The sequence below is a fragment of the Podarcis filfolensis genome, assembly GCF_964270895.1.
Source record: "Podarcis filfolensis genome assembly, chromosome: 2".
In the NCBI taxonomy this organism is placed as follows: Eukaryota; Metazoa; Chordata; class Lepidosauria; order Squamata; family Lacertidae; genus Podarcis; species Podarcis filfolensis.
This window is the reverse complement of record NC_139605.1, coordinates 82,294,895-82,321,827: the sequence shown is the minus strand read 5'-3', so window position 1 is coordinate 82,321,827 and position 26,933 is coordinate 82,294,895. Positions and strand designations below refer to the sequence as shown.

Below are 26,933 nucleotides of genomic sequence, written 5' to 3'. Positions count from 1 at the left end.
TTAATTCATGGTGCAGTGAACACTGTAATTCTTTGCCGAAATCCTTCCCCCTGTACCACTGCATGTTCACCATATTTTTGTTTTAAATGGGTTGTTAGCCACCTCAAACTGAGATGGGTAGGATAAAAATCACTTAAAGGAATACATGCATTTTACTGCACTGTTACCAACAACCTTCCAAGCTAAAGGATCTAGACCTAGGGATGCAGTGAAGCAGCTGCCCAGTTACTACAGCATGAGTCCCAAGTTACAGTACGTAGCAAGTGGGACCCTACAACAAAATGTTGCAGGGTACCCTCTGTGTGCATGTGTGGTCACCCCGCCCCCAAAATAGATGGGCAGTGCCATTCAAATGGTGTCTGTATGCTACGTCTTGTAATCAATTATGCAATTCAAGTTGGCACCCCTGCTGCCTACCCTGATCCTTTTGAGTGGCAAAAACAGGGACTGAAGCTGGGGCCTTTTGCTTATGCTCTACCATGAAGCTAGGGCCCTTTCCATTTTGTTGGTGCTAAAATGTACATGCTAACTAGCAGTTACAGGGTAGAAGCAGAGCAGAAGCAATTTCCACTCAGCCTCAATTTTGTCTGATTTTGAAAAATCAATGTAATGAGGATAAAAACAATGCTGCCATTTTGTATTGTAGGGCAAGGATTTCTGATTCCCAGTTCTTTAACAACAAAATGGCTATCTCACACCGCAGCAGATACAGTGGTACCTCAGGTTAATTACTTAATTCGTTCCGGAGGTCCGTTCTTAACCTGAAACTGTTCTTAACCTGAAGCACCACTTTAGCTAATGGGGCCTCCTGCTGCTGCCACGCCACCGGAGCCCGATTTCTGTTCTTATCCTGAAGCAAAGTTCTTAACCCGAGGTACTATTTCTGGGTTAGCAGAGTCTGTAACCTGAAGCGTATGTAACCTGAAGCGAATGTAACCTGAGGTACCACTGTAATTAAGAAATTGGGGGAGGGGGTGTCCAATTAGGACTTTTGTGTGGAACGGCAGTTAGCTTAGTTTATGTCTGGTACTCAGAGCAAATTCCTGGTTTCAGAATTATTTAATTCTAAATGTGTGTCTTTTCTATCTAGCTCTGGTTGGTGGATCTTGGGATTTCCAGTAAAAAGCAAAGTAGATCCGATATGCCTGAAGTCTGCTAGGCCGTTGTAAGGGATGGGAGAAAGGGAGAAATAATGGTGCCTGGATTGTAATGCAGGGCTTGGGGAGGGCTAGGGCCTAGTTTCAGGGTCTAGCTGTGGGTCAAGAGTCCCAGCAATGAGGGAGGATGTGTGATCTGCTGCTTCTCATCCCCTCGGAGAGAGTCTTGGCAAAGGATGAGTGGGAACCCTGTGTGCAGAGTGGCAGCCTGAACATTCCTCAAAGTCCCTGGCCCCAGATCTCTGCTCATTCCTATGGAAGGCAGCCAGGCAGCCAGATGTGAGTTAGTTGCCTGTAGCAGGGAATGGGCCTGGCTTGCTCAGACTGGTTCCACCGCTCCTCAGACTTGAGCACCAAAAACTTACTCCCGTCCTTAGCCCACTGGCACAGAGGATTTCAGCAGACAGACATGACAGATGGAAGTGAGACAATTACTAAGGCTGAAAGCTTTCAAACGCTGCAAGCAGAAGCAAAATGCCCTACTTTTATTAAGAGCGTCCAATGTATTGTGCGAGATTTTAAGTTACACAAAAATTGAACAAAGCAAACATCCTGTGTCTGAGGAAGTGTGCTACAAAACTCAAAAGCTCATACCGCAAATGTTGTGAATCTTGGTTCGCTCTAACCGTAGTTCTATGGTCATTTTATAGACCTGCCCCTTGGATTTTTCGAACCCTTATGAGGATTCAGAGCTAAATTTTCATAAGGTGTATAAGTATGTTTTAGCTGTCCATGCGTTAATGTATATGAGCCATTTTGAACACCTGAACAGTGTACAGTGGTACCTCGGGTTACAGACGCTTCAGGCTACAGATGCTTCAGGCTACAGACTCCACTAACCCAGAAAATAGTACCTCGGGTTAAGAACTTTGCTTCAGGATGAGAACAGAAATCGCGTGGCGGCAGCAGGAGGCCCCATTAGCTAAAGTGGTACCTCAGGTTAAGAACAGTTTCAGGTTAAGAACGGATTTCCAGAATGAATTAAGTTCTTAACCCGAGGTACCACTGTACTGTACTACTAATTGCTTGATGATGATGATGATGATTTCTGCTACAGCTGTGGGCAGGTCCTGTAGACCTTAGGCCAGCAACCAATACTTCAAGAGCAGGAAGCTGATGATAGAAACTGAGTTTGCCCATGGCTAAGGAGGGGAGGCTTCTCCTCTGATGTGTGGCTGCTTTGTCATCATGGCACTCAGAAGTCTCAGTCTGGATGTGCTGGTCTTCTTGCTGCTGTGAAGCAAGGCAGGGACATTATTTGCATGGCTAGAGTATGGAAGAAGAAAGCCAAAGAAGCTGACTAATTCATGTGAGGTCACACAGTGTGTTGGTGGTAGAGCAGGGAGCCAAGCCCTCCTTTGAAAAAACTGATTCATCTAACATAATCAAACTGAGCATAAAGGAGACTGAAAGGGGCCAAATGTGCTCTGTTATCCTGTCCCACTGGAGACCAGGGCTGCCTACACACCAGACAATTAAAGCACATGGCTTCCCCCAAAGAATCCTGGTAACTGTAGTTTACTACTCAATTCCCAGCACCCTTAATGAACTACAGTTCCCAGGATTCTTTGGGTTTTACATGTATGATGTGTACACAGCCTAGGATTATGTTCTACTCTACCCTTTTTTGGATGAATGTTAGTCTCTTGATAGAAGGTTCTGTGTTCTGATTATCTTCCAAGTCATTGGCTTATCGAATCCTTGTAATGGTCTTGTTATCCCTTTGATCCACATACTGTGGCAATGAGTTCCAGTGATCGTTTGCATGAAAACAGCTTGGTAAACCCTTTTTTTAATAGCTGTTACGTGAACTGAACAGGCAATCCACATACCCATTGATCGAGCTAGAATCATTATAATAGTCTTACCCCCGCCCCATGATTTCATGTCAGTTTACTGTATATCCCATCAAAAGGCTGCACACATTTGGAACAGCAGCAGCAGCATCATAATGCCAGAGTTTTCGGGCCCAGTTTGAAGATTCAGCTTAGGAAAATGCTGTGATGCAGCACAATCTCTACACAAATCTGGAACCCACTAGGACAGTGGTTCCTAATTAAGGGTATGGGGACCCCTGGGGGTCCACAGAATGCACCCAAGCAATTTAGTTGCCTCTCCCCCAACTAAATTTTTGTCAAATTTTGCATGGTAATATCACAAATTTTAGGTGTTTTTTTTAAGTGTACCTAAAATCCTTTGCTTGTTAGGGGCTGCCCCACATTTTGTTCAAAATTGCTTTGCAGAGGTAACTACCAGAGAGTTATCAAAATATTCACAAATGGGTGGGGGGTCCTCAGTAATTAGCTAATTGGGAACCACTGCATTAGGATGTTAAATGCTCTTCTCCCTCCGCCCCCACCCTCGCTCCTTAGTCGTCAAAGATCTGCGTAGCAAACAGCAAGCTCTTTGCCCACTTCGAGAATCCAGAAATAAGAAATTTCTGGAAAGGCGTTTAGATTTTCCTTTGTGCCTCCCCTCCGCCCTAGCCCAGCTACACGGCCCGGCTCCTGGGTTTGTGCCACTGGAAACAAGCAGACGTTGCTCTGGGCTGCTGCTGCTGCTGCCGCTGCCTCCACCCCTCATCGTGGGGGAAGGATGGAAACTTTCCCCTCTCCTTGGGGAATTGGGACGTTGAAGAAAACAGCAACTTTTTTGGTCACGTTTGGAGAGAGTTCGCGGGAGAGTTCGTGTGTGGGAAAATGCGAGGAGGCCTGGTGGCTCAACAGTGCCTAACCCGAGCCAAGCCTTCCACGGCAGTTTCCCCCTCCTCTCTCCCCCCTCGCCTGCAGCCCCCCCCACCTCCGAAATCCTAAAAATAATCCGCCTCGCTGGGCCGAAACCCAGCAAGCCTACATTGGCCTCGACTGCCAAAGGAGCAACCCACAAGCCTCCCCGCCCCACCGCTTCCCCAGAGGCGCCCAGATGTGCGCCTAAGGGGAGGGGGCAACTTCGGGAGAGACCCATCCCGCCAAAGTCGACCCCACCGAGGAGAGCGCGCATCTCCCCGCCTGCGGGATCCTGCGCGGCGCCACGCTGCCCTCCCTCTCTCCTTTCCCTCTCCCTGCGCCCCATCCTCGCCCGGGCTGGAGGGGCCGGTGGGGGGTGTCGAGTAGGGGGGTGGCGAGAGAGGAGGAGGGAGCGTGGGAGCCGAGCCGAGCCAGGCCAGGCGGGCTGGGTGCGGACCCCGCCCCCGGGCAGCGGGGTCGCCCCGCCCCGCTCGCACTCCGAGAAGTTTCCCAGGGTCCGGGAGCGAGGAGGAGGCGCCGCTGCCGCTGCCGCCGCCGCGCTTTCGGTGTCCTGGTGTCTGGCTGGAGCCTCGGCGCGGCCCCTTCCATGGATCTATAGGGCGGCAACAGGACTTTAGGGGGGAATGGGCTTGGCGTCCCGGCGCGGGGGCCCGTGGCGGGCATGGCTGGGCTGCAGCCTTTTGGGCATCGCTCTGCTGACGCGCCTGACCCGGGGAGCAGGTAAGGAGGACCTCGGGGGTGTCTTGGGGGTGGGGGGAGACGGGACACGGTGCGCTCGCCCCTCCGGCTTCCTTAAGCCTAGCACGGGTGGGAAGAAAGCCCTCGCCGCTTCGACCGGGCTCGATCATGGCCTCTTCGTTTCCTCTTTTCAAACTTTTCAAGCAACTTCGCCGGAGCCTCTCGGAGTCCCCTTGGCGCTCCTCGGTGCCTTGAGCCGCCATCTCCCTCCCTCCAGTCCGGGCAGCGGGTGGGGCGGGGGGGGCCCCTGAAGTTATTTTCCTTGTTCCCGGCTAGATCCCCGTCCTTTTCTCTCTCTCTTCTTCCGCACCCCCCCCCCACGCCAGAAGAAGGGGAGGGAAGGGGAAAGGGTTACGGAACGGGCCACAAAGAAAATAAATGATCTTTGTTTAATTACCGATTGTGTGAAGGGGAGGGAGCGATTAGGCTGGATTGGCGGGCGGGCGGGGGGTGCTAATTCGCCGGCACTGATTTGAGCTGCGGGGAAACAATCTTGCACTTTTTATTTACTTGAAGTAAAGTTTCTCGGCAGCCAGTTTAAGCTTCCCAGCCCGGAGCGGCTGGAAAAACCGGAGCGTGGATTTCGGATCTGGCTTCTCTCGGGCTCCGCTGTAGCCGTCGCTCTGTTTCTCTTTCTCGGCTCCTTGCAAAGCAAATCTTGCTCGGGCAGGCTGTCGGAGGGAGAAGCTTTCAATTTTCTATGGTATCCCATTGAGGTTTTATTGAACCGAGTATGCTGTGGAGTTTGGTTCTGCCAAAGCCTGGAGTTTGTGTAAGAGCGTAAAGGAGGAAATAAATGTTTGGTTTAACACGCCTGTTGTGCAGACATGCAAATGCATTTGGTAAACGGCATGGATTGAGAATTTAGTGCACTTGATTGTGCAACTGGTGTATGTGAGTTTGTCTGTGAATGTGCGCATGATCATATGTTTAAAAACGCATAAAATGCATTGCATGTGCAAGGCACACTCGTCCTCTCTCATGGAATATATGCAAGAGGTACATACATGAACTTATATTTGTATAGCAAGCTTGTGTGCTGGTTTGTGTGTGTGAAATGATTTGCTGGTAAGTGGGGTGGTTGTGGGTTAAGGGGTGACGCCCACGCCTCCCTTTTTCTCCTTTGGGATTGTCATGAAATGGCCTCCTTGGAAGGCTTTACACCCACACTGACATTGAATTTGATAGAGCTTTTGTTGCTGCGCATTGTGTGTACAGGATAGCAAAGGGAAGGGTGTTGATGATCTGGGCAGATGTAGTAGCAGCTGTCGCCCCCTCGCGCGCCCTCCCCTTTCACATTCTGCTGGATGCACAAACTTTTATTGTTGCTGCAAGCTATTCCCAAGAAGCTGCCCAAGTGCCTCTCGAGCCAATCCTGCTGTCGCACTGTGTGTTCTATAGCCCTGGCATGGCACTGTTGTTTCCTACCCAAAGGAACTAAGTCTGTGGCTGGCTTCGAAGTTGCAGATCCCTGACTGTGAAACTGGGAACGCGTCTTGGAGCCATGCTAGGGAGTGCACAGCTCAGCAACTGGGCCAGCCAGTTCCCATGCTTCTGGGGAGTTGCAGTGGCTCAGTCTGCTTTGAAATTCTCCCTCCCCACCCCCACACCCCCACCAAGCCGGCTTTCCCCCCATTTGTGCGCTTGGGAATATACTGTGATGTAAACGGGAGATAAGATGATTTAATTGGGTGTCGTGCAGTGACTTGCTTGCCCTATGAAACGTGCAGCAGTATGCCAGGGATGAGATAATTGCAGCGAAAGGTAAATAGAACGTGGGGCTATTATTCAGCCTGGGTTTCACTCTCCCATGAAGCCACCTGACTGGTTTGGGGAAGCCGGCCTTGCTTATTAGAACGCTCCCGGCCAGCTGGTGCTCCAGTGCGTGGGAATGTGCGGCTCGTCCAACGCAGGAGGCCGGGGATGCTGTGGATTGTGGGTGCCCGGGAATATGAATCCCCTCCTCCCCTCCCCGCCAGCTTGCTGCTTGGCTGGACATAGACAGGGCATTGTTCTTGGTTGAGCAACTCCACCGCAGTGCTGCCGAAGCCCTGGCGGTCTTGCGCCAGACAAGGGCTCCGAGCTGCTGCTTTGAGCCACACGGGAACATTTCTAATGGCTCTAGAGAATTCAAAATGGTGCAAAAGGCACTGGGACCCCTGTCCTTAAGCTTTCCCAGAACAGCATCTGAAGGGCCTCAAAGTGTAGGAGGTTCAGGGTGAGGAGCCAACTCTGGTTGAGTGTTCTGAGTTTGAATTGGCAGGATGCAGTCTTTTTTCTTCCTTTCTTTTTAGGTGTGGGCTGTATCAGATGAGGGTCATGCAAGGGTTGGGACTCCTGCCTAGTAGGACGGGCCCTGTGTAAGAGAGAAAGCAGGCCGCTTTCTACCACAGTATGCATATGAACCTTAGGGCTAGACACTTAGGCCTCATCCATAGCAGTGTCTGCAAGCCAGACATTTTGTCTCTTCCAAAGCTGTTCCTTCTTTTCTGCTTGGCTGCGCTGATAACAATGTGATGATCTGCAGGAAAGTGCCTCACTTGATGAAGCCCTCATCCAAGGGCTGCTTCACATGATAGGGCACACATGAGGTTTTCCCACCGTGATTTGGCCTTGGCTTCCCAGAAAATGTATGCAACATGCCATGACATGAAAGATCTGCATGTGTGATCATTGTACATGTGTTTTGTCTTTGTTCTTTTTGCATCTGAATTTTGTAACATATGCAGCGTTCTTAACTGGCATAGCCTTTCCCTTCCAAAACGGGTGCAATCCATTGCCTAAAAGTGAACATTACTAAATTTCAAATGGAAATTTGTGGTTTGATTTGGCAGGAGCAGGGACTCAAATGTGAGCATTTAAATACGTGCTAAGCTTTGCCAAAAACACAAGCGCCAAGTTCTGCCGTTAATTAATGTACTTCAGTACAAAATTGAACCTGGAGATTGGTGGAATTGATTATTTGAATCCAGTTTGCACATGCTCCCATCCCATCCTCTGGAATTGGGAAGGAAATCTTCCCTGCCTACACAGTTTTCCAGATCTGATAGTAACACAGCTTTGTCATTAATGGCACCCTCTGTGTGTATCTGAAATCTTTCCCCTCCTTTTTTTTAAGCTTGTGGGGATGGCGAGACTGCAAAAGTGCAAATCTGGGTGTGTGTGTTTTTTTTGTCAATTCTAGAAAGAATAAATGTAATCATCCAGAGGTCTTTCCCTTGGGGCTTTTAGTTGGTGTTTTCCATTTTGCAACAGGTTTCCTTGCCTTCAGTTGTGTCTGTGTAAGGGAGTATCCTAAGTCTTGATGGTACCGAGCCCATGTCTGACTACGCAGCATCTAATCCTGCTGCCTTTCTTTGTGTTTGTGTGGACACAGTGAGGAATCTCCCCCCTCACCCTCCCACCCCCTTTGTAGATTCTGTGAGCTGAAGCTGTCTGTGCACAGAGTTGTTGAGACACAGCAGCTGCCTCCCTGCTGCAGCCCCTCCAGATGCAATAGCAGGGCCAGCCGGCTGGCCATTCAACTCCCTGCCCCTTTATTCTGCCCACATTGCTAGCCAGCTAACAAAGGCAGCTGGAGAGAGCCTGGGAGCCCCTCCACACAGCCCTGCAGCACTCAGTCACTTTTGGGGGGCCAGATTCCTCGCTAACAGGTAGCCACACTACCTTTTTATTAGCCTCAATGGAATGTGCGTGGGTTGAAAGCAGCATCCGAATCCCATTACAGTGGTACCTTGGGTTACATACGCTTCAGGTTACAGACTCCGCTAACCCAGAAATAGTGCTTCAGGTTAAGAACTTTGCTTCAGGATGAGAACAGAAATCGTGCTCCGGCGGCGTAGCAGCAGCAGCAGCATCCCCATTAGCTAAAGTGGTCCTTCAGGTTAAGAAGAGTTTCAGGTTAAGTACGGACCTCCGGAACGAATTAAGTACTTATCCCGAGGTACCACTGTATATGCATGGATCCTGGTTCACCATGCTTCTGTGCAGAATGTATTCAAAAGCACAGGTAACCAGTCTAAGGAAATCAGGATTGGGTTGCCTGCTGTGGACCTTGCTTAACCACACCTGCATTCAGTTTGGGTTGATAAAAGTCAGAATAGATAGGGAAGAAGTGCAAATGTTGATCACATCGTTTGCACTGAGAGCAATGGTAAACTCTTATCCTTTTCATTGTTTTGGAGAGCCTGGAGGAGGATGGTGAGGGAGAGGGGCATATTGTTGCTCCTGCTGTTTGGATGTGGTTGTGACTCAACCTTCCCCTTTTAAAAGCCAGAATTGTGCTTAGGCTATGCAGTGGTAACTTTTTTGCAGCAAAGGGCCCAATTCCTCTCATTTCTTTCCTCTGCTGGGTGTTTCTACTGCTGTCCCCAGGTACATAGAAGAGTCGTAACACAGTGGTATAGCATCTGTTTTACATGCAGAAGGTCCCTGATTCAATCCCCAGCATGTCTAGGTAGGGCTGGAAATGCCATCCATGCGAACCTCTGCCAGCCAGCATAGACAGTACTGAGCTAGATGGGCAGCTTCCAATGGTCCAGCCTAGCAGTCAGGCCGAGTATATTTTGTCCAAGCAGAAGGCTTGGTATTGGGTACAGAACTCTGCCTCCTGTGAATCTTGGTGCTCATTCTTTAAAGCAAGCTCCTATCTTCTATGTCTGCTGCAGTGATGAGTAGAGCTCAGCAACGCCTGGGAACATTTCAGTAACCCGGGAGAGGCTGAGTAGGGCTCCCATTGCTCAGGAAATAGGACTTTGGTGCCCCGCATAGCTGTTTCTCCCTCCCTCTGACTAAGAATAAATTATGCAAGACAGGCAACTCACGCAAATTTTCTCATTTTGCATAATTTATCCCGGTCATGATTTTCAGCTTTTCTTGGCTCAGAATTTTGTATACCTTGGCACAGAATTTTCTTTCTTTCTTTTTTTGTTAGTAACGAGACCCGTTTATATGTGCCTGCCAATAGGGGCCTGGAATCAGTCAACCACACCCTACATGGTAACCAAGATATGTGGGTGGTACCCAAGGCATGGGCTGTCAGCATGTTAAAAGAAGATGGGGAATTGCAGGAGGTTTTTCTCTGGGACTCTTTCTTTGTCTCTGTTGCTTTGTAGGTTTTGATTCGTTTGAAAAAGGCAAGCAGTGCTTGTAACATACATACTTATTGCCATGAGGTAGTGAGTGGTTTTCAAACTTTCAGAATTTAGCACAGACTTTCTCCATTTACTTATATCCTGAGGATATGGATACGGAACTCCTGAGCACTATATAAAGCATAGTGTGCATGTTCTCTTCATGTGGGGGCATTGGCTAAGTCTGTTAAGCCTTACCATCAACCTACATCAATAGAGAGTATACCTTAGGGTGCACTAAGTACTTCCTGTGGCCAAGAAGTTTGTGGATAGCAGTGGGCAAGGTGTCAAAGCTTCTCTGCCATTTTGGATCACTGAGAAACCCCAAGAGTTCCCCAGGTTTGAGTTTTCTGAGCTAGCCATTCACTCCACATTGGCACTGACTCCTAGACTGAGGAGCAACTGTGGTCTGGTCGGGGTTCTGACTTCCATGGAAGCCCAGGAGGTCTGCATGCATAGACTTTCCTGCCATAGAGACACCCATGTTCAATGTTTGGCATCAAGGGGTAGGGAGCAGTGGGTCCAAACCACTGGCTCTCTCTCTCCTCCTTTAATCACATGGAGATCGTTCAAGCAGTTAATGTGAGAAGCGGGATTGGATTTCCCATTCTGTATTGCATGCAATGCTCCCTTGGGTGGTTTGAAATGGGTTCTTCGAATAGCTATCCATGTCAAACAGAGGTCATAGCAAGGCAAAATTTTCTTCCTAAAGGAAGTGTTAGAAATGCTTCAAACTCCAAGAATGAATTTGCAGGCAGACTTCCAAGTTGGAGCTTCTTTGAGTGGTGATATTTTGCTCCAGAAGATGATGTATATAATGCCCTGTGTTGACAGAACGTTTGGCTGAATCGCTAGAGTCTGGTCCTCCCTGACTTCACCCATATCTAGAGCTTGGAACAGAACTCAGGAATCCTGGCTTCCAGGGCCTTTGCTCACACTCAGGAAGGGCCAAGTAGAGAGGTGCAAGCCAGATTCAGCTGTCAGCTTCAGCTGATCTGAGGACCCCTTATCAAATTTTAATTGAGACGTGGTAGCCAACTGTGCTTGCACTTCTGAAAGGAAAATGAAGCAATGGAATTCCATGTGTATTTAATATGGTAATACATCTTCTTGGATTGTTAGTTTGAAAATTTTCCTCTGCTTTTCCTTTTCCCTGAAGAAAATTTTATGTTGTTTTAAGTTCATTAGTAACTGAATGGATCCTAATTGCAAATAACTATCAGGCAAACTTGGCAATTTCAAAGTTTTTAGCTTTGCTTACTAAATACAAGTGAAATAAACATGTCAAAGTAAATCACTCTTATAGGGCAGGAATGGCGAGCCTTTGGCTCTCTAGATGTTGTTGGACTCCAAGTCCCATGAGCCAGCATAGTCATGACCTGGGATGATAGATGTTTCAGACCAGCAGCGTTTAGACAGCCGCAGGTTCCCCATCCCTGCTCTAGGGCATCAGAAAGTTTTCTGATGCAAATTATTGTATCCAAATGACACTAATTTGGAAAATTGTCCTATTAATAATTTCCCAGGATACATACCTCACTGCTGGGAAGAATTAGTGCCTCTTTCAGGGACATTTGTCCCACAGCATCCTTTCCTCCCTTTGGTGACCTCATACTATTGAAATGCATGTGCTCCATCTCTGTGTTCCTCATACTGCAAACTTTATTACAGAGCCTGACTATCCTTAAGTCAGATTCTTTCAGCCCCAGCTAGTGTCAACATATCTGACCTGGTTTTAAGCCAAAGGCCTCCTGGGAAATATAGGTTTTAAAAGTGGGAATTTCCATTGGAGGAAGGGTTGTTTTGCACCCTTGGACTTCCAAGCCCTGGGAGGATATATTTCTTAAGACATTTCAAGGGCATCCTGTTCTGTGAAGGGATGAACTTGGCAAGCCTGATGTCAAGGTCATAGTAGAATAAACTATCATGTGTTGTCAGGGGTAGGCCAGAATTCAAAAGACCTGCTCTGTAATTGATACAGTATTATGGTTTTGATTGTATATTATGGCGTAGCTACTGTGGTGGGATAAAAACCCTAGTCTACCTCCCTTATCAGGGACATGATGCTGGTCTTCATGGTATAATTTGAGTCTTTTGCGGGCCGTGGAGAATCTTGCCATACAACTGTCACCTCATTCTTGCCTCTGTCTTGAAGAAACAACTTACGATGGTCTTGCAGAATGAGAAGTCAGTAGGTAAACTGTTATAGCTCTTTGGGTAGGTTACATTTGCAAGTTTACCATCACAGGGATCTCCTAACTGCTTCCTGCATTTCTTGCAGTGAACACTGTATTGTCCATCTGAAAGTACAGTAGTACCTTGGAAGTCAAATGGAATCTGTTCCGGAAGTCCGTTCAACTTCCAAAATGTTCGGAAACCAAGGCATGGCTTCCGATTGGCTGCAGGAAGCTCCTGCAACCAATTGGAAGCCGTGTCAGACGTTCGGGTTCCAAAGAACGTTCGCAATCCAGAACACTCACTTCCGGGTTTGTGGCGTTCATGAGCCAAAATGTTTGACTCGCAAGGCATTCGGGATCCAAGGTACGATTGTACATGGAATACAGAATGGACAGAACCCAAGGAGTTCCAGTTGGTTAATCTTCATGTGTCTTCCAAGGCATGTGAGTCTCCTTCAGGCATTTGCTGCGTGCACTTATGGTGGAGATCTAGGAACAATGTCTGCCCTGCAAAGCACAAAATGTTCCCCAAATAAAGTGTGGTGGCTTGACACTTGTGCAAAAAGGGGTTTATGAGCTGTGAGTCAGTAGTGCATTCATTCCCAAGACGCTGGGCTCCTGTGAAATGCCCAAAGATCAAGCTCCATGCTAATAAATTTGCTGCACAAACTGCATTCACAGGGAACTACAGAGGCCTATGTTTTTAAACAGGAAGGTCCAGAGTAGACAATTGTGAAAGAACAGCAGATCTTGCAGTCGTCAAGGGTTACTGCTTTTTTGCTTTACAAAGATTAAACATGGGTACTAGTCCTAGCAATCAGATCATGGTTAGCATGCTATACTAGTTATGATGAAACCATCATTGCAACTATACAGTATATCTAGGCATGCGGTGCAATGAAAAATCTGTGGTTTCAGAGTGTAGCTAATGTTGCTTTTCTTGATTAGCGAATTGTATCTGGAGAGAAATGATGCTGTTGTTGAGGAAACAGAGGTCACCGAGACAGAGAAGCATTTACTTCTCCAAATTCTTTTAAAAGTGTCTTAAATGTTTGAAACTTTAAGGGTGTCTTTACAAGATAAATTCTCTGGGTTTTTTCTTTCTTTCTTACAAGACATGTTTGATTAAAAACCCACTATTGCACCATGGGCCAACATGTCACTAAAGATTCAGTGAGACCAGATCATCAGGCCTCAAATATTTATTTTATTTATTTTATTAAATTTATATCCTGCCCTTTCTCCCAAAGGAGCTCAGAGTAGCAAACATAGCACCTGACATCTTGGGTGAGGTGTGCTGTCCTTCATAAGATTTATTATGGACACAGCTATGTGAGTTTGGGAAAGAAAAAATATTGCTAGCTATCATAGTCCAAATTCTGTGCTGAATCTTGCAAGCTGCATAAATTATATAAATCAAGCAAGTTTGTTTAGTTTGCCTAACTTTTGTGTTAGCTTGTAGAGAAGGGCAAGGCACTGAAGCCTTAACCCCTTACTGCTGGAAAATCTAGGCTCCCCACTGCCCTCCTCCTGGGCATAATACGTGGTGTTTAAAAAATGATTCTTGGTTGGTGGTTTTCTACAAACAAGACTGAATTCTTAACTTGTTTGATTGTTTACATAGACTCGTTGATTGACAGAGCCCTAAATATTGGCCTGAGATGACCCTTGGGCACATAACCCTTACAAGCTAGCGCTCTCTCTCTCTCTCTCTCTCTCTCTCTCTCTCTCTCTCTCTCTCTCTCTCTCTCTCTCCCCCCCCCCCTCTCTCTCAATATTGCTTGCATGTTTAGTGCTGCCTGTCATTTAAGGAAGGGATGGTTGGGGTGGAGGTGAGAAGCCAGGACTCCTGGCATCTGGCTGAGCCCTGCAAAGAGCACGAGGATTAAGCAGTCAAAGCAGTGGGAGCCAGAGCACCTCAATTGTAGTCTTTGGCTTTTCACTGCCTTCAAGGGTGACCTCTGCCACTTCTTATTCCCAGTGGTTCTTTAAAGAGCATGAAACCTATTTGCCTTCTAACTTGTTTCTGGACGGTTTGATGCAAAGCTAGAGCCTTGGAGAGCTAATTTCCTGGGCTTTGGGGGAGGCTGCTGTTGATTTGAGCAAAGAAAGTTCTTTGGGTTGCTTGTGTTCCCTCTCTTTGGAAGGTGGAAAATCAAGGCTGTTGTGAGTTCATCTTCTGCCTTGCCGTGTTTTGGGAGGGGGTGGCCAACAGGACTAAGAATATTTTCTCTTTGCCATTGTGACCCATGTTGCAATTCCATCCCATCCCATGTATATATGAGAGGGAAGTGTGATCCCTGATTCCCTTGGTTTGCCACACATTTTAGGCAGTCTGGTTTCAGACTGGCTTGCTTCTGTGTAGGTTTAGGTCTGGCCTTTCCTTTGGAGATAAGGTTCCATGCAAGAGCGGAGAATTGTGTTTATGGCTGCCAGGCCCTCTGCATTTGGGTGCCCATGTCTGAAAAGCGTACACGTGTTGGAATGTTGGTTGTAGAGTTGGAGGTGTGGGGAGTGCATTCCACTGGCTCAAACTTGGCTGTGTGCTCTGGAAAGGACGAAAGGGTAGGAAATTGTGGGTTTGTGTTGTGTCAGGAATGCTTCCCTCTGAGATACCTGGCTATGCATGTTAATACTTCCTGTGAGATTGTGTACATATTCACGTATGCAGTGTTACATGTGCTTAAGCTGGTTTGAAAGCATTCAGGCACAGGGTGTGTTTATGCTGTCTTTGTGAGCTCCTGGCATTGTGTGCATGTGTGTGTATGTGTACACATGCAACTGTGCTGGGAATACTTTTCATTACTGTACTGTGCTTGCTAGCTGTGTTTGAGATGGTTGCCCCGTATTGTTCACCTGTAAGAGTGTGTGTATGTGTAAAAGAAACTCGCTGACTACATATCTGTTTAGGTTTTGGTGAGCAGAGTGTCTGCACCTATTTGTATGCAGCCTTTGCTAGTTACACGTTGTTCAAGTTGTGGGGAGGGTGAAATCCATAGTGGCGTAGGTTCATTTTGGGTGCGGGGGAATTTAATATGGTCTGCATACAGGGCGATTGCTGAGAGCACATTTTGCTGCAGTGCTGCTGCTAGCTCTGCATGCCGACAGAGTGAGGGGCGGCAGTGGAGGGGGGAGAGGCATTGTCTGGGACTGATCTGTGTGCTGGGCACGCACTCTGTTACAAGTGGGTCTCTAGGAAATGGCTGAGAGTGAGTGTATTGCCTGGGCCCCAGCTCCTTCCATCTTCTCTCTGCTCTCGAGAGGGGAGGGGTCTCAGCCAGCATCCCTTTGCTGCTCGGCTGCATCTCCCTCCTTCAGTAGGCCCAGAGCACTTGTAGTGTCTCTTGAGCCTGAAAAGGGGTTCCTTTGGGAATGGATGTGTCTCTAATTTTGTTCCTTTCAGAGGGCACTCAAACACCCCTCTCAGGGCTGGCAGAGATGGGTGCCTGTGGTTCTTTCCCCTCGCCTGGGCCCCATCAGGGGACGTGCTTTGCTTGGCTTAGCTTGGGCATTTACTAAATGGCTCCTCCTACCCACTCACGATGGCACATAGGAGGGAGAGGAAGACGGCAGGCTCCCCATTTTTCTGTGCCAGTTTTGTTAGGCCCTTGTCCTTCCACTTTTAGTTTTGCAGGGTTTTCTTAAAAATACTAGCCTCCCCAAACACAGGGCTCTCTATACAGATCTGTGGAGGTTGAATCTCACTTTCAGCTAGCTCTCTCGGTGGCAGTTGTCAGAGGTCACAAAGTACTTGTGGAATCTCCATAACTCCAATGACTCGCCATGATCTGAGACTGCTGGGTTGTTTAGTGATTCTAGTTGGTTAGCTGCAGTCCTCAGATGATCTCTGTCTTCTCTAGAATGCCCAGTCCCCCAGAAACTGCTGCCTTTCCCTTCCTGGTTGCTTGGGGATTCCAGATGCATCCCTGTGCTTGCCCCTCTCTTTGCTAGATTGTGGGAAACCATCGTAAGGGAGAAATCTCTGAAGAGGAGCCATTTTTTCTTGCCGTTTTGCAGATTGTCTCTTTTCCCTATGACTTTTGATGGTATTCTGCATACTTTTTGACCTTTGCCAATGAAGCCGGTCTCTAGTTACTGGGCAGTGTAGAGGCTGAGGTTGCACTAACTGAGCCAGCTAAACCTACTTGTGGCTTGTGAGAAATTCTGTCTACTCCCTTCCTTTGAAGCATTTCTGCCTTATTCCTGTTTTGTGTTGTCTGACGTGACCCCTTGAAGATGCATCTGCAGACCTTCAATTATTATTTCCATCTCTCTGTGTGTTCAGAAGCCTAACAATAATAGCATATATGAATTGTTCCATGGATGATAATTTTAGCAAGAAAAACCTCCTGTTGTGGGACTGTGGGCAATGCTTGGGATGGGAAGAATCTGCTCTCAGTTGCCATTATCATCTTGTTTAAGTGAAAAGGTGAAAAGGTTTTCTGTGAGGAGGGGGGGGGGAGAGAGAGAGAGAGAGAGAGAGAGAGAGAGAGAGAGAGAGAGAGAGAAGGGCCACAGCCCAGTGGCCAAGTTCTGCTTACAAAAAGTCCCAGGCTCAATTCTAATATTTCCACACAAGGGCTGAGATTGATTCTTGTCTGAACCCCTAGAGAGATGCTGCCAGTTGTGTAGACCAGGGGTGCAGTGTTTAAAATAAGTTTGCTACTGACACAGGTCCACTTGCAACAGCGTGGAGATTCCAGGGCACCAGGTGGGCAATCACAGTTGAAAAATCTCTGCCTTACTACATAATTAGCACCATTTCCCTTTCCACTGTGTATGTTTCTTCTTGCATACTGGGACAAGTGAATTGTAAGAGCAAGCTACAGTCAAGCAATGTAGCTGAGATAATAGAATCATAGAATTGTGGCATTGGAAGGGATTCTGGGGGTCATTTAGTCTAATCCCCTGGCAAATGGACATTATGTTGTGGCGACCACAACCTAGATTCAAGATGTCATTTGTTGCCTAGTTTATATACCTGAGTTTCTAACAGTGCACATGTGGCCATCCAGATGTTGCTGGGCTTCAACTCCCATAATTCCTGACTGCTGGCCATTGTGGCTGCATCATGGGAGTTGGGTGTCCAACAGTATTAGCCTGTCCTTCCTGGTGTGGACAGTAATGAGCTATATGAACCAATAGTCTGACTTGATATAAGTCAGCTTTGTATGAGCAAAACACTGCTGTGGGTGTGCAATGGAGATTGTAAAAGGAAAAGACACAAGTTCAGTCCATATCCTTTATCCTGGGGCAAGAGCTAAGCATGACTATAAAACATAAGAGGTGCTTTTTGAGCTCATGGCATGATGGTAATGGTTGTTTCCTTGTTGTTGTGTTCCTTGCACCAGGTTGAGTGTACATGGGGGCTTTTGTTGAGCTGTTGTGACCAGTAACTTTTGCTAGATCTGTTCTTCACAGCCTGGGCATTGCTTTGTTGTTCCTACAGCTGTGCAATGGCATGCTCTAACCAAGCTCTTTCTCTTTCCCTACAGCCATACAGTGCTTGGATGGCGACAAGCCCTGCGAGAATGGTGGGAGCTGTGTTGTTTACTCCAACGGGATAGCTGCCTGCATGTAAGTGACACCCTTGCACAACTTTGCCCATGGGTTCAACAACAGCCAGTGCGTCAAACCATCTTGGGGGTTTGTAGGGTTGGGCCATTGCCTTCAAAGGGCAGACGAGTAGTGTAATTTGGGAGCTGTAAAGTTGTCATTGTGAAAAATTGCTGCTTGGCTTGAAGTGGGAGAGCAGCGAGCTCTGTTGACAGGATGCAGTATAGTTTAGGAAATATGGGGCCTGGAAATGCTTCAAAAGTCACAACATGACATGCATCCTTCGCAGTGACTTTGCATTAGGCCTGTAGGAACTGATGACTGGTGCAGATTGGCTTCCACTGCATACTTTGACTATTCTTCAGCTGGGATTCTATTTGCCATGGGACACTGGAATACTGTAATTTGGTCTCAACGTCCATTTAGAGACATCCACTTGACGGAGTGGATAGCATATTGGACTTAATTTAAGGAAACTTGAGTTTGAATTCCTGCTAACCAGTGAAGCACTAAAGACAGGAGATCTTGGGCCAATTCTTATTTATCTACCTAAACTACCTCAAAGGGGTGGTGTTTTGTTTTGTTTTGTTTTGTTAAGATAAAATATGATAACCCGCCCCCGCCCGCCCCCAATGTAAGGCACCCTAAGTTCCTGGGAAGAAGAGTGGAATAAAAATGTGGTAAACAAACATCTTACAAGGAGGAAAAAAGAGGGAAGAAGAACAACAGGTTTTCTGGTTACCGCAACAATTATATTAATATGAATCTACAAAGGAGCTAAGGGCCCAAACAGATGATATGAAGAAGATCTGGATCTGAATTGAGCAGCTGCAATGGGTGTGTGTATTTAGGGCAGTGTTAGGAAACCTCTGACCTGCCAAATGTTGTCATTGGACTCCAGGTCCCATCAGTCCCCAGCAGTGTGGCTGGTGGCCAGGGATGATGGGAGTTGTGGTCAAACAACTTCTGCAGGACCACAGGTTCCCTGCCCTGGTCTAGGATTTAACACTTCCCCTCCATTTCTGAATCTCAATTCCTGTTCATATAGTTGCTATTAATCCCACAGCAGAAAACATACACATGTTGGTGGGATGTCTCAAGGTGTTAAAGGAAGACTCCTTGGATCAAATTTGGAACACCTCACACAATTGTTTTTAGGTTGAAATCAGAATTTATGAAGCCTTGATCACAAATCTTCCATTGTCTCATTTCTTTTGACCCTAAAATACGATAATTTATCATGGAAAAGGAGGGCAATATCCCAGATAAAGGGAGGATAGATTACATTATGGGCCTTAGCAATTTTGAATATAATCACATGGGCTCTTATAAAGGAAGAAAGGTATAAAGTGAACAAATTTGAATAGGAATGGGAACTCTTTAAGAAGTTTTGGAATGCTAAACAAAATATGGTATGTGGTAATCCTTTCTATTGGAATTTAAGACAATACAGTACTTCAAATATGTGAATCTCAAGCATTTTTTATTAAAAAAAATAAAGTTGTAAAGTCTTTATGTTTTAATACGTAATCTAATAAACTAAAACTTTTGTGAATTGCTAAAATGTTTTGCAGGTGTTTGGGGTTTTTTTTATGTTTTGATATGATCTTACAACATAATCCTATACATGCCTACTTGGAAGTAAGCTTTATTATATATGCTCGGAGAAATATTTTATCAGATTAAAAGATTTCTACATTATAAATACAGTGGTACCTCGGGTTACAGATGCTTCAGGTTACGTTATTTCGGGTTGCGCACTGCGCCAAACCCGGAAATACCAGAATGGGTTACTTCCGGGTTATGGTGCTCGCGCATGAGCAGAAGCGCTAAATCACACTTTGCCCATGTGCAGAAGACCAAATCGCAACCCGTGCATGCGCAGATGCGGCACTGCGGTTGCGAACAGTGCTGGTTGTGAACGTGCCTCCCGCACGGATCATGTTCGCAACCCGAGGTTTCACTGTACATCTTAATGGTGTTTTAAGTGTTTATAGTGTTTAAAATTTTAATATATGTGACAATTCTTTGTGTTTGTTTTATGTCCTGAGAATTAATTGCCTTAATGGAATATAGAGTCATAACGTCTCTATATTTCTGTTTCATGAATTTATTAGACTAAATATGTATTTCTAATCTCCATAGTATGTTAAAATTATGACAAAGCTGGGTTTATTTTTTAAAAAAGATCATTTATCAGACAAAGAATGTCTCTTGTTGGAACGTTGTAATGGGGATCTGTCAGTACAGATGCCTGTTGTTTTTATAGGTTTGAAAGCTGCTACTAGACTGTCCTCCTCTTCTTTTGATCTTGAGCTTGTGTTTTAACAGGCGCCCTGCTGAAGGGTGGGAGAGTACCCTTGCTCCTAAGGGCATCGCTGATGCTGCCGGTAGTGTCCAGGGCTGGTTTTGTATTGCCGTGTAATGCAGTTGCTTTTCTGTAATAGGGGTTCCATACTGTGGTGTTAAAGCTTGAAAGGGGGAGACCAAGGATGTGCGGATGACATAATTATTGGGATTTCAGCGTAGTTCTTTGTTGTGTTAGCCAAGCCACGTGGTCCCTGTGGTCATATGCCCTTGTGCTTTCCTGGCAATGGATGGTCCAGATGTACAGACCTGGATTTAGCCGGGCCAGGGATGCTTACTCGCCCTCCTTCCTGTAGTTGCTTCTCGTAGTGGCAGGTGTTTGAGCAAATTCTGTGAGCTCCTAGCTTAGTATGGTGTTGCCTGTGTTGGAATCCAGGACAGGTGGATCTGCCTGCAGCTGGCACGCCCAGAACAGGTGAATCACTGGGAGGCTCGAAGCCCGGCCTGGATCCCTGGATGGGATGATAGGACAAGAAAATACTACCAGTCACCTGTAAGTCCTGTTCAGAACGCAGCTGTCCCACCAAGGAGATTGGGCACTTAACCAAGCCTTTGTGGGGGTTGGGGGGGTTTGGAATAGTGGGGAAATCTAAGGAAAGTTGGATATGTTCCTCTGGGGGCTCAGGAGAGAGGAAGAAAAAGGAAGGTTGCTCTTGGCATCATGGTCTGAAACCTGTCGGACAGGTTGGGTGGGGAGGCCTGGGAGTGCCCAGTGCTGAAGGGAAAACACTCCTCCTCCTCCTCCCCTCCTCCTCTCTCCCCCTCCCCCACTAAACACCTGCAGAGAGGCCTCTTAAAGGGGCGGTCACCATTTGGTTCCTTCGGGCCTGGCAATGCCAAATTGGAGGAGGTGGACAATGGGTGGTTCTCAGGTTAGTTTTGCCTCTCTCTTTAATCCACCCCCTCCTCAAATCTTGAAGAAGGTGGGGCTTGGCTGAGGGCTGTCAGAGACACTTCACATGAATGTGAAAACAGGCTTTCTTAGGAGATGGCAGGTGCAGCTGCTAAGAAGAGCAGTGGAAGGAAACGGAATGTTTCTGGAGCTGGGAATGGGGAAGCCAAGGCGGCAGGAGTGGTCTAGAATGGAAATGGGATCAGAATGGGCCCTGGTGAGAGAAATCGGGTGGCTGGGGCACTGAAAATGTGCACAGCAATGAAATCCGTGTCACTGTTTTTAATGCTGAGGTTAATAGTCACCACAGATTCCTGGTTTTTATTTTTAAGAGAAATTAACACTAAAATGTAAGGGCCATTGGAGGAGGTTCTGTACTTGGTACAGCTTCTGCCTGCCTTTACTGCTTGTTCATGTGTCCCTTTTCCCGCACATCTGTTTCATAACTCAGAGGTTCTCAAACTTTTTTTTTGCAGAGAATTTGAACATTGATGGGGGTCCCCTTTAACTTTTTCATTTTTTGGGAGGTGGGGAGGGAATTAGCAGACAGCACCAGCATAGTATTACAAAAATCAGGGGATCTAGACCAGGGCCTTGTTGGTCTGTTTGATAATCTGGTCCTGGACAAAGCGACCACTAGCTCTGCTGTTGGGAAAAAGTAAACCAAGTGCAGAGCCTAGTCTTCTTCTTCTTCCTCCTCCTCCTCCTCCTGGGATTGTCTTCCATAAACATGGTTTTAACAATGAGTCTGTAAGTGACTGTGGAGGCCAATTCTCCTAGTGCATTGCCTTTCTGTGGGCCACCAGAATGAACTTATGGTGCCCCCTTTTAATGTTAAAATAAGATCTCCTCACCCCTTGCTTTATACATGAATAAGAAGACACATCAAAATAAACATGTGTCTGACACTGCGGTGTCTAGTGCAGCCTTTAGTGTGACATTAGAATCCCAGACCAGTTACACATATGGCAGAGCTCTTTTATGTCAGAAATCTTGCATCCTTTGGGCAGTTCTTTGCTCTTTAATCCTGTAGTGTATACTATAAATTCTCTATACTATACCATACAGTGCAGTGTACAGTGGTACCTCGGGTTACATACGCTTCAGGTTACAGACTCCGCTAACCCAGAAATAGTACCTCAGGTTAATAACTTTGCTTCAGGATGAGTATAGAAATCGTGCTCCGGCGGCGTTGCAGCAGCAGGAGGCCCCATTAGCTAAAGTGGTGCTTCAGGTTAAGAACAGTTTCAGGTTAAGAACAGACCTCCGGAACGAATTAAGTACTTAACCCGAGGTACCACTGTATAGCTTGCCATAAGGTGACAGATTCCAGAGCAAATGGAAGCATATAGGCAAATTGCCCCTTGGTATATGATGTTGGAGCCCAGAGAAGGGTTATGACAGCTGGCAGTACAAAGCAACTCCCATTAATGATCTCATTTGCAAGTACTGTAATGCTAATCCAAACCATGGCTTGGCAGGAGCAAGCAAAAGGGCAGGTCCCCAGAGCAAAGATTGCAACTACAGTACTCTTCCTTGGACCTGCTGTGTTACCTGGAGTCAAACCATTGGGTCAAAACCTGGTTTTCTCTCCATAAAAAGCACAAGCTGAACCCAGTATTCTTGTTTTACCACATGGGGATTACCTAGGGAGGCAGACCACAAGCTCAGTTTCGGATGTAATGCTGAGCTAAACCATGGCTTTACTTCTGGGTAGTGTAGGAGCAGCAGGACTAGGGGAGTAGCGCTGTGGCCACAGTCTTTGCCTATTCACTCTAACCCATGGTTTGGCTTAGCACTGCGTGCAAATTGAGCCAGTTATTTAGAAGCACTGACAGAGGATGAATGAGTCCCTTGCACATATTCTTGCTTTTGCCTCCTGTGTAACATGCAGGGAGGAAAATGGCTCCTCTCCACCATAGTGAGAAGTGTGAACTCTACATGCATGTGGACCTCACATGTCTTAACGCACACAAGGGAGATATGCATCTTCCCAAACATGAATGGACACTAAAAAGAGGGTGCACAAATTGCTTCCTTTGCTATGTTCTACAAGAGAAGGTCACATTATTTTAATGATTTATAGGCTAACCTTCAACAGCAGTATTCTCAGGGCAGCTTACAGATAAATAAAATGGAGTTACCCCTAGTTTCTTTGCTTGCTCCCAATTACTTGAGTAGGACGTTTTTGAAAGCACCATGGTACTAATGAGTGGTAATGGGTTTTTTAGTCCCCCAAAACAGGAATTTTGAGTTTGTGACTCCCCAACTCCACATCCATGCTGATGGAGCCCCAGCACTGCCTCACAGTTGATGGGATAATGGCTATAGTGCCAGAACAGCAGTAGTAATCAATCCCACTGTTGGAGCACTGTCCTCGATTCCAGTGCTATGAGTTTCTACAGCTGGCCTTAGAATGGGGAGCAGGAGAAAGGGACACAGCAGTGCCCACCCAGCGCCCTGCAGCTATTTGATCTGTTTCTCCATTGGGGCTCGGACAGTTCCAACCCCTCCAGTAAGGAGTTGGCACTACTTGCTACTGGTTTTCTTTTTCCTCTTTGTAATCCATTTTAGTTTTGTGGGGGCAAATTGCCATTGTAACCCTTGCCAGTAGGGATTATGATTTGGCACTCTCTCTCTGTGTGTGTATATGTAAGCTTGGTTCTTGTTGACTGCTTTGTGAGGGTCAGAGCTGATTGTCAGCTCCTGGTCTCCCTCTACTTGCAAGATACAAGCATTTTCTCTAGTCCGTGCTTTTAAGCTTTCTGTGGCAGTAATTGCAAAGGAACTAGAAACTGTTGCTGTGCAAGTTGTTGGTTTTCTTCCAGAGAGTGGGGTTGGAACAGTGGTGGGGTTTATATTATTTTTTTGGTTGGATGGATGTGTGAAGGGTTCTGCCTGCAGTGCCCCCAAGCAGCCCTCAGTCTTTCAGTTTTGGCACAGGGCTGCAGGCCTGCTACTGCCGCCTGCGCAGCCCTGGGGTAAGGGTTGAGTCAGAGAGTGTTGAGCGACATGTGCAGACACAGTTGGTGAATCACAGCCCCAGGGAGAGCTATAAAAAACCAGCTCTACTCCCCGGATGTGAGCAGGTAGGGACATGGTGCCAAGGCTTGGTTCCCTGTGCTGAAAGAAGAGGCTTTCTTCTTTGGGGCACCTAGCCACCCTCAACTGGTAAGTGAGATTGCCCTTGTACTGGCCTGGGGCAAGAGGGAGTGCTCAGTAAATAAACAAGGCCCTGCTTGTTGGCGCAGAGCATAGTTTTGCTGTAGACCTGTTTGTTTCCCTCTGTGCCTTAGGAGGGTGCAAAGACTCTCAAACTGCCCAACTTTTTCACTTTCAAAACCAGGACACGTGTCTTCCGGGACATGCTCCTGGGCGAGTCATGTGACTTGTACCTCGCCCTGAAGAAAGCGCTTTTTCGGGGCGAGAGCACAGTGCGAGAGCAAGTCACCCAAAATGGCCGCTGAAACCTTGCACCGACAAACAGAATGTCCCATTTTGGGGGGGGGGGTACTTGGCAAGTGTGGACTCTGTGCATCAGCAACTATAGCCCATTGTCACAAAGGGCGAAACTAAACAATAAATTAAATGCATTTGTGCATTTAATGTGCCTTTTGAAAAAACAATGTGGGAATTGGTGGGAATATTGTGTGTGTTCTTGACCACTTTTGCTGCGGTCTCAGTGAAAATTGCCTTCCTATTAAACCTGCTATTTATCCTGGACCACAAGCTGTAATTGGTGCCAGTGGCACCTTCCTTCCTAAGGGAAATAGCAACTTCAAGAAGCCATTTTCACTGGGACTGAAGTCCAAAGGGTAAAGGGTTAAATCTCCCGCCGCTGTTTTATTTTTAAAGTTAAGTAAACACAAAGCACACTCATATTTTAATGTGCTGCCTACTTTGGCCCAAATACACACTTGGCCAAATAGATTCATGTTTGCTCATTCTGAGATTTATATAACTGACTCACACCTGGTTTGTCTGCCTCTACTTCGGGTCACTCATCTCTTTTACTATGAGTGTGGTTTTCCTCTTTCGTGGCAACAGAATTATGGCCACAGCTTTTGCCACAAGGTAAGGCCATTCGTCTTTCAGCACACCTAGGGAGCAGATGTCTTGCAGTAATGTGCCTATAGAGCAAATATTTATTTATTTCTAAAATTTATACCCCTCCCTTCAGTGGCCAATTGGCATTCCTGCCTTACAAAACAACTTTGCAGAGCAAATAGCTATGGCTTGAACAAATGAACCAAACCACATTTCAAGAGGAAGTCATATCTTCCTCCCTTCCAATCTGGCTTGCGGATGTGCTTCCCTGGCTTTAAATACAGTGATCAGTTGGGGCAGAGGTTTCCAGCCTTTTTAAGTCCATGGCTCCTTGACCAACTACATTCTTTCTGCAGCACCCCTGTGGGGCTCAGGAGCCCAGTTATGTTACCCCTTGCCTGTAGATCTGGCAGCCTCTCACCCTTTTTCAAACACCCTCCCTTGTGGAGTGTTCCCTCAGTCACCTCTCCTCTCCCCAGGGCAGCTGCAGCTACCGCCCCGGTCTCTGAGTTACCGCCCCCCCAAGAGAGATGCCTCCTCAAACTGCCCCACAGGGGCTTGGGAACCAACCTCTGGCCAGCCCCAGAGGTACCATACAAGCCTGGGGACCTTGTAGCAAGGACTTCTGCAACAAACAGCTGTGCAAGCCTTTGGGAGGCAGAGACGCAAGAGGGCATCAGGAGGGAGGGAAGGAAAGAGGGACAGAGGCCAGTGTTGCCTGCAGCACCCCTGACTATTGTTCAAGGCACCCCAGGGTGCCATGGCACACTTGTTGAAAACCACTGAGTTGCGGGATTATTCTCAGAACACTCAGTCTTCCTAAGGGCAATTTTTCCTCTCTCCGAAAGCTGCAAAGATCTATGCCAACTATCCTTGGTCTTACATCTTCCACAGTAGTAAACATCATAACCTACAATCTAGAAACACCGTACCTTCTTTTGAAGACTACATTCTCAGAAGCTGGAAGAGGGAAGTATACAGGCCTGCTACAACCCAGTGAACAAGTTGTTTGAAAGATAAGGTCACACTTCAGTTCATTTGGGCTGGAGGCTAATAGAACACTTAGGATAGCCTGCTTTGGGGTGCCAGGATCGAATATGGTTGGTTTTCTGAGCTCAATTGAATATTGAAGGGAGGGTGGTAAACCTTACTTGGGACTTGGTCATCTCATGACATCGGTATCCGACTGGGTAAGTAAATATGTTAAAGCTTAGTGATGCTGAGTGGAGCAGCTGAACTTGCTTGGAAAACAGGCCCACAGTGGGGATGGTTTGCTGAAAAGACACATGTAGCATTTTGTTTACAACTTTCCTTGGATGGGTATTTGAACCCTCACTGCATGGATTTCATTCAATTTTGCTTAGAGAGACAAGCTTTAGATTTATGATGGAAAGTTAAACTTCGGCGAGCAAGTAATTTGATTGCTAAACAACAGATACCATAACTTGCATGTTTTGGCTCCTATTAAAGTTAAAGTACTTCTGCTAGCTAACTGATTTTACACAACAAATGCATACAAATCTACAAATCGGACAATACCACCCCAGTGCCCCCCAATTTCTTTACAGTTTACACACAGTTGTTTTGCAGCCTTAAGTGTTGCTGGCAGCCTTCCTCTCAGATGCCAGTCCTTTCATACCATCTTCTGGGACTCCAGTGAGTGGACAGTGTCCACTTTCCTCTTTGGACCTGCTGGGCCTTCCCCCTCTCATCTCCTGGCCCTCCTTGTCCAGGAGGCTGTGATTTCCCTGCACTGAAGCAGAGCCTCCCTCCTCCATTTTCAGGCTGGATCTTCCCAATTTTCAGACTGAGCCCCTTGCAGGTTTCAGACAGATCTTTCCGCAGCTTGCAGTTTTCAATTATCCCATTTTCCCTCCGAGTTCCTGAGTTACCATGGCAACTGGAACTACTCAGCAGCCAGCCTTTCACCCTGGGTTAACTTTTAGTTGGCTACCACTCACACAAAATTCACCACTACATATGCTCTAGATTTGTTCTGCAGAGAAACAGCTTTGGTCAGTTGACATATCCCACAGTATGGTTGTTTCCGTTTTCTTATTCTTTTTTGCACAGTGGCGGTGGGGGGAGGCATGTAGTTTGCTCAGACATTCCTTTTCCTT

The 26,933-nt window shown here is 46.8% G+C and overlaps 1 protein-coding gene across 6 annotated transcripts in view; it reads left to right on the top strand.

The window, feature by feature from the left end:
* Positions 1-4,279: 4,279 nt before the first annotated feature.
* Positions 4,280-26,933, top strand: part of NOTCH3 (notch receptor 3) — a 56,635-nt gene continuing 33,981 nt past the window's right edge. For 4 of the 6 annotated variants that reach the window (XR_014544553.1, XR_014544554.1, XM_083599074.1 and 1 more), the window contains exons 1-2: positions 4,350-4,624; positions 17,447-17,528. Coding sequence is in view for 4 of the 6 variants with exons in the window: in XM_083599074.1 (XP_083455200.1) it covers positions 4,528-4,624; positions 17,447-17,528 (179 nt within the window). In the remaining 2 variants the exon portion in view is untranslated. Of the gene's footprint in view, positions 4,625-17,446; positions 17,529-26,933 lie in introns of all 6 variants that reach the window. The other 2 variants (XM_083599076.1, XM_083599073.1) reach the window with 2 other exon arrangements.